The 15,035-nt window shown below is 44.5% G+C and overlaps 1 protein-coding gene across 3 annotated transcripts in view; it reads right to left on the bottom strand.

Moving 5' to 3' along the window:
* Nucleotides 1-11,290: 11,290 nt before the first annotated feature.
* Nucleotides 11,291-15,035, bottom strand: part of LOC139560557 (SPRY domain-containing SOCS box protein 4-like) — a 125,812-nt gene continuing 122,067 nt past the window's right edge. For all 3 annotated transcript variants that reach the window (XM_071377434.1, XM_071377435.1, XM_071377436.1), the window contains one exon: nt 11,291-12,604. In XM_071377434.1, the coding sequence (XP_071233535.1) occupies nt 12,477-12,604 (128 nt within the window). In that variant the 3' untranslated portion in view covers nt 11,291-12,476. The remainder of the gene's footprint in view (nt 12,605-15,035) is intronic.

Here is a 15,035-nt window from a genome sequence, read left to right as displayed (position 1 = left end):
TAGCTGATGTTCTGAAAGAGCTGCAAAATCTGGACCCCTACAAATCAGCTGGGCTAGACAATCTGGACCCTCTCGTTCTAAAATTACCCGCTGCAATTCTTGCAACCCCTATTACTAACCTGTTCAACCTCTCTTTCGTATCGTCTGAGATCCCTAAAGATTGGACCGCTGCCGCGGTCATCCCCCTCTTCCAATTGGGTGACACTCTAGACCCAAACTGTTACAGGCCTATAACTATCCTACCCTGCCTTTCTAAAGTCTTCGAAAGCCAAGTTAATAAACAGATCACCGACCATTTTGAATCCCACCGTACCTTCTCCGCTATGCAATCTTGTTTCCGAGTTGGTCATGGGTGCACCTCAGCCACGCTCAAGGTCCCAAACGATATCATAACCACCATCGATAAAAGACATTACTGTGCAGCTGTATTCATCGACCTGGCCAAGGCTTTCGACTCTGTCAATCACCACATTCTTATCGGCAGACTCAACAGCCTTGGTTTCTCAAATGACTGCCTCGCCTGGTTCACCAACTACTTCTCAGATAGAGTTCAGTGTGTCAAATGGGAGGGCCTGTTGTCCGGACCTCTGGCAGTCTCTATGGGGGTGCCACTGGATTCAATTCTCGGGCCGACTCTTTTCTCTGTATACATCAATGATGTTGCTCTTGATGCTGGTGATTCTCTGATCCACCTCTACGCAGACAACACCATTCTGTATACATCTGGCCCATCTTTGGACACTGTGTTAACAAACCTCAGACGAGCTTCAATGCCATACAACACTCCTTCCGTGGCCTCCAACTGCTCTTAAATGCAAGAAAAACTAAATACATGCTCTTCAACCAATCACTGCCCTCACCCTCCCGCATCACTACTCATGACGGTTCTGACTTACAATATACATTTACATTTTACATTTAAGTCATTTAGCAGACGCTCTTATCCAGAGCGACTTACAAATTGGAAAGTTCATACATATTCATCCTGGTCCCCCCGTGGGAATTGAACCCACAACCCTGGCGTAGCAAGCGCCATGCTCTACCAACTGAGCCACACGGGACTATGTGGACAACTACAAATACTTAGGTGTCTGGTTAGACTGTAAACTCTCCTTCCAGACTCACATTAAGCATCTCCAATCCAAGATGAAATCTAGAATCGGCTTTCTATTTCGCAACAAAGCATCCTTCACTCATGCTGCCAAACATACCCTCGTAAAACTGACTATCCTACGACTTTGGTGATGTAATTTACAAAATAGCCTCAATCTACTCAGCAAATTGGATGTAGTCTATCACAGAGCCATCCGTTTTGTCACCAAAGCCCCATATACTACCCACCACTGTGACCTGTATGCTCTCGTTGGCTGGCCCTCGCTTCATATTCGTCGCCAAACCCACTGGCTCCAGGTCATCTATAAGTCTTTGCTAGGTAAAGCTCCGCCTTATCTCAGCTCACTGGTCACCAGCACTCACCCGTAGCATGCGCTCCAGCAGGTATATTTCACTGGTCACCCCCAAAGCCAACTCCTCTTTTGCTCCTTTGCACCCCAGTATCTCTACTTGCACATTCATCTTCTGCACATCTATCACTCCAGTGTTTAATTGCTAAATTGTAAATATGTTGCCACTATGGTCTATTTATTGCCTTACCTCGCTAATCTTACTACATTTGCACACACTGTATATAGATTTTTCTATTGTGTTATTGACTCTACGTTTGTTTATCCCATGTGTAACTCTGTGTTGTTGTTTGTGTCGCACTGCTTTGCTCTATCTTGGCCAGGTTGCAGTTATAAGTGAGAACTTGTTCTCAACTGGCCTGTCTGGTTAAATAAAGGTGAAATATGAAATAAATAATTAATATCATAGTTCAAATAGTACTGTAGAGCTCTTTTTACTTGCACACAATATAGCAGGGTCACCCCAACCTCTCTGTGGCGTCCGCATGGTCCTAAAGCACACCGGAGCCACGTTTTGTATCACACTGCAGTTATAAAACTGGGGGGGGGGGGGGGGGGTCAAGTCCCCCTGTCCCAGTGAAAGTTGCACCCCTGCAATTCCCATCATCCCCAAGGAAAGTCACAATCTCCAGAAGAGATACACATCTTGACCCTTTTCACACCTCGTCTGCCAAGGTCCCTCAACAGCAGCTAAATGCCGCTTTATCACCATTTTACCACTTAAGAGAAAATGGATGCTGGATGATGTCCACAAAGCATATGGGAGGAGAGATGAAGTTTCTGTTTCCAAGGTTATTCTCCCGTTTTATTCTGTTGGTAACAATTTGGCTTTATAGGCTTTACAGTTAAAAGCATCCACTAGCAATGTACGTACCCGAGAGCCTTGCAGAATAGCGAGCAACCATTGAATTAGTTCTAGGCCGACTACCAGTGTTTATTCATATCTATGAGAGTTAAAGCAATAGTCCATAAACATAATTGTGAATAGCCCTATTTCGATCCTTCCTATTAAAGGTCCCGCACAATCATCCTATTTCCCAAGTAAAAATAGCTTTCGATGGCCAAAACATCACCCATAATATTTGTACACTATAAAAATGCTCAGAATTTAAGAAATGATACCTTTTCCTCATCTCTAGCTATTAGGAAGTCTGAAAGAACAGGCTGAGTGGGCGGGGAGCCTATATTCATGAGCTCCCCTTGACTGACAGCTCTTAAAAAACCCTTGTGATCATTGCCAGATAACAAGGTAAACAATGTGACACACTACAGGTAAAAGAGGACCGAGCACGCCCCCATTATCATCGACGTGGCTGCAGTGAAGCAGGTTGAGAGCTTTAAGTTCCTTGGTGTCCACATCACCAACAAACTAACATGGTCCAAGCACAACATGACAGTCGTGAAGTGGGAACGACAAAACCTATTCCCCCTCAGGAGACTGAAAAGATTTGGCATGGGTCCTCAGATCCTCAAAAGGTTCTACAGCTGCACCATCGAAAGCAGCCTTACTGGTTGCATCACTGCCTGGTATGGCAACTACTCGGCCTCTGACCGCAAGGCACAACAGAGGGTAGTGCGAACGGCCCAGTACATCACTGGAGCCAAGCTTCCTGCCATCCAGGACCTCTATACCAGTTGGTGTCAGAGGAAGGCCCTAAAAATTGTCAAAGACTCCAGCCACCCTAGTCATAGACTGTTCTCCCTGCTACCGCACGGCAAGCGGTACCGGAGCGCAAAGTCGAGGTCCAAGAGGCTTCAAAACAGCTTCTCCCCCCAAGCCATAAGACTCCTGAACACCTAATCAAATGGCTACCCAGACTATTTGCATTGCCCCCCCCCCCTTTTACACCACTGCTACTCTCTGTTGTTATCATCTATGCATAGTCACTTTAATAACTCTACCTACATGTACATATTACCTCAACTAACCGGTGCCCCTGCACATTGACTCTGTACCGGTACACCCCCGTATATAGTCTCGCTATTCTTATTTTACTGCTGCTCTTTAATTACTTGTTACTTTTATTTCTTATTCTTAACAATTGGCCACGTCATTCCAAGCCTAAATATACCGAACAAAAATATAAACACAACATGTAAAATGTTGGTTCCATGTTAAATGCACTGAAATAAAAAGATCCCAGAAATGTTCCTTACACACAAAAGGCTTATTTCTCTCATATTTTGTGCACAAATTTGTTTACATCCCTGTTAGTGAGCATTTCTCCTTTGCCAAGATAATCCCTCCACCTGACGGTGTGTCATATCAAGAAGCTGATTCAGCAGGATCATTACACAGGTGCACCTTGTGTCGGGACAATAAAAAGCCACTCTAAAATGTGCAGTTTTGTCACTCAACACAATGCCACAGATGTCTCAAGTTTTGAGGGAGTGTGCAATTGGCATGCTGACTGCAGGAATGTCCAGCAGAGCTGTTGCCATAGAATTTCACGTTCATTTCTCTACCAATGACGTTTTACAGAATTTGGCAGTACATCCAATCGGCCTCACAACTGCAGATCACGTGTAACCACGCCAGCCCAGGACCTCCACATCAGGTCTTTTCACCTGCGGACAGCTGATTAAACTTTGGGTTTGCATAACCAAAGAATTTCTGCACAAACTGTCAGAAACTGTCTCAGGGAAGCTCATCTGCATGCTCGTTGTCCTCACCAGGGTCTTGACCTGACTGTAGTTCCGCGTCGTAACAAGCTGGAGAAGTTCTCTCTTCACGGATGAATCCCGGTTTCAACTGTACCGGGCAGATGGCGTTGTGTGGGTGAGTGGTTTGCTGATGTCAACGTTGTGAACAAAGTGCCCCGTGGTGGTGGTGGTGGGGTTATGGTATGGGCTGGCATAAGCTACGGACAATGAACACAATTGGATTTTATTGATGGCAATTTGAATGCACAGAGATACCTTGACGAGATCCTGGGGCCCATTGTCGTGCCATTCATCTGCCGCCATCACCTCATGTTTCAGCATGATAATAATGCACGGCCCCATGTCGCAAGGATCTGTACACAATTCCTGGAAGCCGATACAGCCTGATCAACTCTATGCGAAGGAGATGTGTCGTGTTGCATAAGGCAAATGGTTGTCACACCAGACACTGACTGGTTTTCTGATCCCGACCCTTACTTTTTTTTTTGACATAAGGGAATATACATGAAAACAGCATACAATAAGCATACTAGACACTTTATTGGTGCCTCTGCACGAGCATCACCAATGACAATATGTTCAGCATTGTATTGATCAGACATGCATTTGACCATTTACATGAGGCCAGCATAAACAAATAATGATCAACATGAACACTCATGAGAAATAAAGGTGGGAAAAAAATTGACAGGATTTTTTTTGATTGGAGCCAAAAACCAAATATAGGCACCTGGCCACCCTACAGTGTACAGGACCCCATTGATTCGTACAATTTGTAACACCCATCTCCCGTCCGAAGTCTTAAAAAAAAAAAAAAAATCAAAGTAACAAAGTATAATGTCATATCACGTAAGAGTGAATTAGGTAAAGCAGCCAACTACAGAGATTGATGGGGAGGGGAGCAGGAGAGGAGGGAGACCCAGGTACCCCGCATCAATCAAGCAGGCTTCAGTCACCCACTCACTTGGCTTCAGTCACTCACTTGACTTCAGTCTTCCCCAAGATTAAAGCGGGAGACAAATCCAGCTGTGGCCTCCTCCTTGTCAGGCCTCTCACATTGGGCAGACAGGGGTCCTGTGATGGACAGCACGCACAGCTTCCCCACATACGGTGCTGGATCAAGGGTGACCTCGCTGGGGAGGAGATCCAGGAGCCTTTCTACGTAGCCTGTAATGTTTTTGAAAAGGGAAATGTTTGTTAAATGTGGAGTGAATTTTATTTTATTTTATTTACTGTTCTGAGTTATGATGCTATCAATTTATTGATGTAGTGATCTACTCATTCTACAATGTGTTTTCTGGTATTTTTGAAGTACTCAATTTCAAATATGCAATATTTGGTTGTGCACATTTTGGTTAAACTTTTCAATGTTTGTATTTAGAATATGTGTGCCTGAAATGCTGAATTGATTTGAAATGAATAACAATAATACTAAATTACATTTCTATACTTCTTTTCATAGAATCTCAAAGCTCTTCAAGAGCAAAAAACAAACAAGCAATATATCATGACAGTGGCGTGGTTGCCTGGGAATCTGACAGGTACACTAATATGACTTACAGTATGCTGGGTCTGTCTTCTCAGCATATCCCGTCTTCTTTGCCTTGGGAAAACTGATTTTGTATCACAGCATTCCTGCTGGTGTGTTTGCCTGGGAAGCTGTTCAGACAGAGTCGATGTTGAATTTCCTAAAATGTCTATCATTACAGCTTGATGATAGTGGAAAGACACAAGGAGATAGAAAGTGTGATAATAATACCCCGCTCTCCAATCATCATGATTAGCCCCAATGACACAAGCTACAGTGCATTCAGAAAGTATTCAGACCCCTTGACGACTTCCACATTTTGTTACGTTACAGTCTTATTCTAAAATTGATTAAATAAAACATTTTCCTCTTCAAAATCCCTATAACAACAAAGCAAAAACTGGATTTTAGAAATTTGAGCACATTTATAAAAAAACTGAAGAGGGATATATAGTGCATATATAACTATTCAGACCCCTTAACTTTTTCCACATTTTGTTACATTACAGCCTTATTCTAAAATTGATTTGTTAAAAATAAAAAACAGAAATACCTTATTTGCGTAAGTATTCAGACCCTTTGCTATGAGACTCGAAATTGAGCTCAGGTGCATCCTTTTTCCATTGATCATCCTTGGGATGTTTCTACAACTTGATTGGAGTCCACCTGTGGCAAATTCAATTGATTGGACATGATTTGAAGAGACACCCACTTGTCTATTTAAGGTCCCACAGTTGACAGTGCATGTCAGAGCAAAAACCAAGCCATGAGGTCTAAGGAATTGTCCATAGAGCGCCAAGACAGTATTTTGTCGAAGCACAGATCTGGGGAAGGGTACCAAAAAATGTCTGCAGCATTGAAGGTCTCCAAGAACACAGTGGCCTCCATGGAAGCAGTTTGGAACTACCAAGACTCTTCCTAGAGCTAGCCACCCGGCCAAACTGAGCAATCAGAGGAGCAGGGCCTTGGTCAGGGAGGTGACCAAGAACCCAATGGTCACTCTGACAGGGCTCCAGAGTACCTCTGTGGAGATGGGAGAACATTCCACAAGCTGAACCATCTCTGCAGCACTCCACCAATCAGGCCTTTATGGTAGAGTGGCCAGACGTAAGCCACTCCTCACGTAAAAAGTCACATAACAGCCCGCTTGGAGTTTGCCAATAGGCACCTAAAGAACTCTCAGACCATGAAACAAGATTCTCGGATCAGATGAAACCAACACGGAACTCTTTGGCCTGAATGCCAAGCGTCACATCTGGAGGAAACCTGACACCATCCCTACGGTGAAGCATGGACCTCAGACTGGGGCGAAGGTTCCCCTCTCAACAGAACAACGACCCAAAGCACACAGCCAAGACCACGCAGGAGTGGCTTCAGGACAAGTCTCTTTATGTCCTTGAGTGACCCAGCCAGAGTCCGGACTTGAACCCGATCGAAACATCTCTGGAGAGACCTGAAAATAGCTGTGCAGCAACGCTCCCCATCCAACCTGACAGAGCTTGAGAGGATTTGCAGAGAAGGATGGGAGAAACTCCCCAAATACAGATGTGCCAAGCTTGTAGTGTCATACCCAAGAAGACTTAAGGCTGCAAAAGGTGCTTCAAAGTACTGAGTAAAGGGTCTGAATACTTATATAAATGTGATATCATTTATTTTATTTATTTGCAAAAAAAATGATGGGGTGTGTAGATTGATGAGGGGAAAAAACTATTCAATTCATTTTAGAATAAGAATGTAACGGGGTCTGAATACTTTCTGAAATCACAACAGATGAAAAGGGGTTAGTTACCAGTATCGTTCTGCTTGAGCTATCTTACGTTTTTTAAACAAAGCCGTATGATGCGCACGTGATGATGGTTTTTAAGGCGTTGTACCATTGGTGTATAAAATGTCAGAAAATACGTGACGTTTCTTAATGCAGGAAGTAAGGCCTGACTCCTAAATCCAAGTATTTGACATGGGGGGAGGGGACCAGTAACATTGTGATCAACTTTGTCAATGTACCAACTACCGTGATTTTTCATACTTGGATCAACCTACTTTGAACTGGTTTCATCCAAATTGATGTTCAGGATGTTTAACAAGAAGTTCCTATAAGTTCCTGTAAGTTCCTATACCCACTTGTGAATTCTGTGGATCCACAGGACCAGGATTAAAGAACACTGTTTTAAAGAGAAGAGTAAATGAGAGTTTGGAGAGTGATCTATATATATATATATATACAGTGGGGAGAACAAGTATTTGATACACTGCCGATTTTGCAGGTTTTCCTACTTACAAAGCATGTAGAGGTCTGTAATTTTTATCATAGGTACACTTCAACTGTGAGAGACAGAATCTAAAACAAAAATCCAGAAAATCACATTGTATGATTTTTAAGTAATTCCTTTGCATTTTATTGCATGACATAAGTATTTGATACATCAGAAAAGCAGAACTTAATATTTGGTACAGAAACCTTTGTTTGCAATTACAGAGATCATACATTTCCTGTAGTTCTTGACCAGGTTTGCACACACTGCAGCAGGGATTTTGGCCCACTCCTCCATACAGACCTTCTCCAGATCCTTCAGGTTTCGGGGCTGTCGCTGGGCAATACGGAATTTCAGCTCCCTCCAAAGATGTTCTATTGGGTTCAGGTCTGGAGACTGGCTAGACCACTCCAGGACCTTGAGATGCTTCTTACGGAGCCACTCCTTAGTTGCCCTGGCTGTGTGTTTCGGGTCGTTGTCATGCTGGAAGACCCAGCCACGACCCATCTTCAATGCTCTTACTGAGGGAAGGAGGTTGTTGGCCAAGATCTCGCGATACATGGCCCCATCCATCCTCCCCTCAATACGGTGCAGTCGTCCTGTCCCCTTTGCAGAAAAGCAGCCCCAAAGAATGATGTTTCCACCTCCATACTTCACGGTTGGGATGGGTTCTTGGGGTTGTACTCATCCTTCTTCTTCCTCCAAACACAGCGAGTGGAGTTTAGACCAAAAAGTTATATTTTTGTCTCATCAGACCACATGACCTTCTCCCATTCCTCCTCTGGATCATCCAGATGGTCATTGGCAAACTTCAGACGGGCCTGGACATGCGCTGGCTTGAGCAGGGGGACCTTGCGTGCGCTGCATGATTTTAATCCATGACGGCGTAGTGTGTTACTAATGGTTTTCTTTGAGACTGTGGTCCCAGCTCTCTTCAGGTCATTGACCAGGTCCTGCCGTGTAGTTCTGGGCTGATCCCTCACCTTCCTCATGATCATTGATGCCCCACGAGGTGATATCTTGCATGGAGCCCCAGTCCGAGGGTGATTGACCGTCATCTTGAACTTCTTCCATTTTCTAATAATTGCGCCAACAGTTGTTGCCTTCTCACCAAGCTGCTTGCCTATTGTCCTGTAGCTCATCACAGCCTTGTGCAGGTCTACAATTTTATCCCTGATGTCCTTACACAGCTCTCTGGTCTTGGCCATTGTGGAGAGGTTGGAGTCTGTTTGATTGAGCGTGTGGACAGGTGTCTTTTATACAGGTAACGAGTTCAAACAGGTGCAGTTAATACAGGTAATGAGTGGAGAACAGGAGGGCTTCTTAAAGAAAAACTAACAGGTCTGTGAGAGCCGGAATTCTTACTGGTTGGTAGGTGATCAAATACTTATGTCATGCAATAAAATGCAAATTAATTACTTAAAAATCATACAATGTGATTTTCTGGATTTTTGTTTTAGATTCCGTCTGTCACAGTTGAAGTTTACCTATGATAAAAATTACAGACCTCTACATGCTTTGTAAGTAGGAAAACCTGCAAAATCGGCAGTGTATCAAATACTTGTTCTCCCCACTGTATATATCCTCCACGTGTCCTTGCACTCAAACAGAATGATGCCAACAGACCTTTGATCAAACCCCATGTAGTCTTGTTTTACAATTACATTTGAGCTGCTTCCAAAACACGAGTTGGGGAGAGAGAAAAAACCCGAGCCCATTTCAAGGCCGGCACGGAAGAGTAGTATCACGCTGTCTGGCATTGATTTCCAATACAGCAATCCCTTACATACCGAGATAGGGAGACTGGAGACTTGGGCGGATGTGAAACTCTGATATCACATTGTACAACAGAGATGTAAGCCCCAGTCTGGCAGATGTCTGCTCCATTATCCCGACTGCCACATTTGGGATGTGCACTTAGTGTTCCCTTTGAAGATCTATCATTTTCACTTACGCAAGTCCATGTATCAGCTTAGCACGGGTCCATGTATCCATGCTAAGCAAAAGGCTGAACCGGCTATATTTATAGCTAGCTGTCTGATCAACGCATAAAAATTCACTTTTGTTCAAATGTAAAATAAAACTGCAGGCTTTGAGATTCAATGGCTGAGCTTAGTGGAGTGGAAGCCAATTTGCTGGCCTCGGCCATTCTCAAGAGGGTAAATCCTCTTCAAACTTGTTCCAAGGAAGTGTCCACTTAAATTCAGCACTGATCATCCACTTAATATCTCTAATAATTTCGAGGGATCTTAGAGAAATGGAGAAATGTCCTCTGGTCTGATGAAACAAAAATAGAACTGTTTGGCCATAATGGCCATCGTTATGTTTGGAGGAAAAAGGGGGAGGCTTGCAAGCCGAAGAACACCATCCCATCCATGAAGCATGGGGGTGGCAGCATCATGTTGTGGGGGTGCTTTGCTGTAGGAGAGACTGGTGCACTTCACAAAATAGATGGCATCATGAGGCAGGAAAATTATGTGGATATATTGAAGCAACATCTCAAGACATCAGTCAGGAAGTTAAAGCTTGGTCGCAAATGGGTCTTCCAAATGGACAATGACCCCAAGCATACTTCCAAAGATGTGGAAAATCGCTTAAGGACAACAAAGTCAAGGTATTGGAGTGGCCATCACAAAGCCCTGACCTCAATCCCATAGAAAATCTGTGAGCAGAACTGAAAAAGTGTGTGTGAGCAAGGAGGCCTACAAACCTGACTCAGTTACACCAGCTCTGTGAGGAGGAATGGGCCAAAATTCACCCAACTTATTGTGGGAAGCTTGTGGAAGGCTACCCGAAACGTTTCACCCAAGTTAAACAATTGAAAGGCAATGCTACCAAATACTAATTGAGTGCATGTAAACTTCTGACCCACTGGGAATGTGATGAAAGAAATAAAAGCTGAAATAAATCACTCTACAATTATTCTGACATTTCACATTATTAAAATAAAGTGGTGATCCTAACTGACCTAAGACAGGGAATTGTTACTAGGATTAAATGTCAGGAATTGTGAAAAACTGAGTTTAAATGTATTTGGCTAAGGTGTATGCAAACTTCTGACTTCAACTGTAGGTAGATAAAGAGAAAGGTAGGTAGAGAAAGAGAGATCTGGGTGCAGATATAAACAGGGGTAAGGAGTTAAGTCAGCTGAGGTCGAGGGTCGATGAGGTTACACAAACTGTCACAGCTGGATTTGAGGATGCCCTGGTTCCTCTGAGCGTGACTGACAGTGTAAACATACAGAGAAAAAAACACAGCAAACAATCTGCCTCCCTGGAAAGGCAAGCACGCACACACACACACACACCTTCCCCAGCCTCCCTAAACAAACACACAGCTGGCAGCCCAACCTTGTGCCACAGAGATCACCGTCCCAGAAAACGTTTTTCATTCACTTTGCTTTTATTCACATTTCAGATCTGCTAATGACATCACTGTCCATACATTCCACTGTGTGCCCCAGTATGACCCTGGTGTCTCATCCCAGCAGGCAGATATAGATTAAAACCATCAGCGATCATATCATAATAACAAAAGCAGCATTCTGTTAAGAAAAGCCTTAGGGAGACAGAGCTGATCATCATCTCCCATATTGGTGTAGTATATTTACCTGAACGTAACCATCATGATCAATTTAAAAAAGGAACTACCTCATGATAAATAAATAACATCATCCTATCATCATCGTCATCAAAATTATAATCCACACTCACTATAAAATATAGGGTACAAACTTAGAAATAACAAAAGTGAAAAAAAATGATTGCTAGGTGTGTGTGTGGTCATCCATAACCATCCTTGAACCCACCCCCCTCCCCAAATGGCTGCTGTGCCATTGTTCATGTAGTAGTGTACTACAGTTTCCCCTTGCATTACTTGATGTAGATCCAGAAAAACTAGGTTTTCATAGATCTAGTAAGACTAGAACTGGCATAGTCCTTTAATGGGTCCTTTAATACAGCGGGGAAGATATTGTATGGTACCAGTGGGCTCCAGGCCCGTTGAACTCAAAATGGACTCAAACACATTTGAGCCCAGTAGAAATGTCCTGTGTCTGTCTGCTGATTGGACTGACATGGTAGGAGACCTTGAGTATAGTGTATCCAGTAGCAATGATCTGAGTTCAAAAGACTCCCGGGATAGTTTGTGTGCTTTCTAGGCGCAGTTCTCACTCCAACCAGCAGGTAGCCTCCTAAAACCACCACTTATTGCCATACTTAAAAGTGACTGTGGACCATACCATTCTGTCAAATAGGGTCTTCATTGGAAGAGAGCTACAGCCATCAATCATTAAAAAAGTCCAAAATGGGTCAAAACCCGGATACTCGAGTATCCATCATCCTCCGGTCAAAAATCTGAACTCAAGTTTCCATCCATTAATCGCAGAGCTACAGCCCACAGTGTAAACATTCCGCTTCCGTTGTCCGCCGGCGTTCATTCAACCCCCCTCTCGTTCTCTCCATCCATTACACTTAGTTCATCATGGTTTCTGTCCGGATGGTCCCAGTTGGTGGTGTGCGGTACTGGTCTGGTCATTGGTACGGGTCTGGTCAGGCGGTACGGGTCTGGTCATTGGTACTGGAGGTAATTTTTGAGAGACTGTGGTAAGGGCAGGGTCTCTATCTCCTGGAGGCGCTCTCGGCCCAACGCGACCCGGGCGGCCCGACGACACAGGTCCACCAGGGGGAGGGGCTCCGCTGTAACCAGGAAGAGAAGAGGAAAGGTTACTTGGTGGTTTTTACAAGGTAAAAAGTTAGCAAAATACAGAATTAACTTTTCAATGTGTTTGACAAGGGAAGAGGATCTCTGACAGTGAGTGTGTGGTTGGTTATGTGTTCCCTTGCACATGTGGATCAGAACAGTGCATGCATGCGAATGCATCTGTGTTAATGTTTGAATATGCACAAAAGAGAGTGTGCTAGCGTTGTTGTAACTCCCCTCCTCTCCCACCCACTCCCCAGCTGATGCTCCCCTCTAAATATTTCATATCACCTTTAGTGCCTGCTCCGTTTCACAGCCTGGTAGAGTGACACTATCGTCTCCCATCTGCCTATACCCGTTTCCCATAAAGACATGACCAACATCTACAGTAGAAACAAGTCTCTCCGACCACGTTCAAATCAAATCAAATTGTATTTGTCACATGCGTCGAATACAACAGGTGTAGACCTTACAGTGAAATGCTTACTTACAAGCCCTTAACCAACAATGCAGTTTTTTTTTTAAATACCACAAAAAATACATATTAATAACAAATAATTAAAGAGCAGCAGTAAATAACAATAGCGGGGCTATATACAGGGGTACCGGTACAGAGTCAATGTTAGGGGGCACCGGTTAGTCGAGGTAACTGAGATAAAAATGTACATGTAGGTAGAGTTATTAAAGTGACTATGCATAGATAATAACAGAGAGTAGCAGCAGCGTGAGAGGGGGAAGGGTGCAATAGTCTGGGTAGGCATTTGATTAGCTGTTGAGGAGTCTTATGGCTTGGGGGTAGAAGCTGTTTAGAAGCCTCTTGGACCTAGACTTGGCGCTCTGTTACCGCTTGCCGTGCGGTAGCAGAGAGAACAGTCTATGACTAGGGTGGCTGGAGTCTTTAACCATTTTTAGGACCTTCCTCTGACACCGCCTGGTATAGAGGTTCTGGATGTCAGGAAGCTTGGCCCCAGTGACGTACTGGCACTACCCTCTGTAGTGCCTTGCGCTCAGAGGACGAGCAGTTGCCATACCAGGCAGTGATGCAACCCGTCAGGATGCCCTCGATGGTGCAGCTGTAAAACCTTTTGAGGATCTGAGGACCCATGCCAAAACTTTTCAGTCTCCCGAGGGGGAATAGGTTTTGTTGTTGTGCCCTCTTCACGACTGCTTGGACCATGGTAGTTTGTTGGTGATGTAGACACCAAGGAACTTGATGCTCTCAACCTGCTCCCCTGCAGCCCCGTCGATGAAAATGGGAGCATGTACTCAGTACTCATTTTCCTGTAGTCCACAATCATCTCCTTTGTCTTGATCACGTTCAGGGAGAGATTGTTGTCCTTATACCACACAGTCAGGTCTCTGACCTCCTCCCTATAGGCTGTCTCATCGTTGTCGGTGATCAGGCCTACCACTGTTGTGTCATCAGCAAACTTAATGATGGTGTTGGAGTCGTGCCTGGCAATGCAGTCATTAGTGAACAGGGAGTACAGGAGGGGACTGAGCACACACCCCTGAGGGGCCCCCGTGTTGAAGATTAGCATGGAGGATGTGTTGTTACCTACCCTTACCACCTGGGGGCGGCCCATCAGGAAGTCCAGGATCCAGTTGCAGAGGGAGGTGTTTAGTCCCAGGGTCCTTAGCTTAGTGATGAGCTTTGAGGGCACTGCTGTGTTGAACACTGAGCTGTAGTCAATTAACAGCATTCTCACATGTGTTCCTTTTGTTCAGGTGGGAGAGGGCAGTGTGGTCTGCAATATAGATTGCATCATCTGTGGATCTGTTGATGCGGTATGCAAATTGGAGTGGGTTAATGGTTTCTGGGATAATGGTGTTGATGTGAGTCATGACCAGCCTATCAAAGCATTTCATGGCTACAGACGTGAGTGCTATGGGTCGGTAGTCATTTAGGGAGGTTACCTTAGTGTTCTTGGGCACAGGAACTATGGTGGTCTGCTTGAAACATGTTGGTATCACAGAAAATGTCAGTGAAGACACTTGCTAGTTGGTCAGCGCATGCTCGGAGTACACATCCTGGTAATCAGTCTGGCCCTGCGGCCTTGTGAATGTTGACCTGTTTAAAGGTCTTACTCACATCGGTTACGTAGAGTGTCACACAGTCGTCCGGAACAGCTGATGCTCTCATGCATGTTTCAGGTGTTACTTGCCTCGAAGCGAGCATATGAAGAATTTAGTTATTTAGCTCGTCTCGTAGGCTCATGTCACTGGGCAGCTCTCGGCTGTGCTTCCCTTTGTAGTCTGTAATAGTTTGCAAGCCCTGCCACATCCAACGAGCTTCAGAGCCGGTGTAGTACGATTCGATCTTGGTCCTGTATTGACACTTTACCTGTTTGATGGTTCGTCTGAGGGCATAGGATTTCTTATAAGCTTCTGGGTTAGAGTCCCGCTCCTTGAAAGCGGCAGCTCTAC

Source organism: Salvelinus alpinus, chromosome 30 (genome assembly GCF_045679555.1).
Source record: "Salvelinus alpinus chromosome 30, SLU_Salpinus.1, whole genome shotgun sequence".
Taxonomy (NCBI): Eukaryota; Metazoa; Chordata; class Actinopteri; order Salmoniformes; family Salmonidae; genus Salvelinus; species Salvelinus alpinus.
Note: the sequence above shows the minus strand (reverse complement) of the source record. Positions and strands in the feature narration are given on the sequence as shown.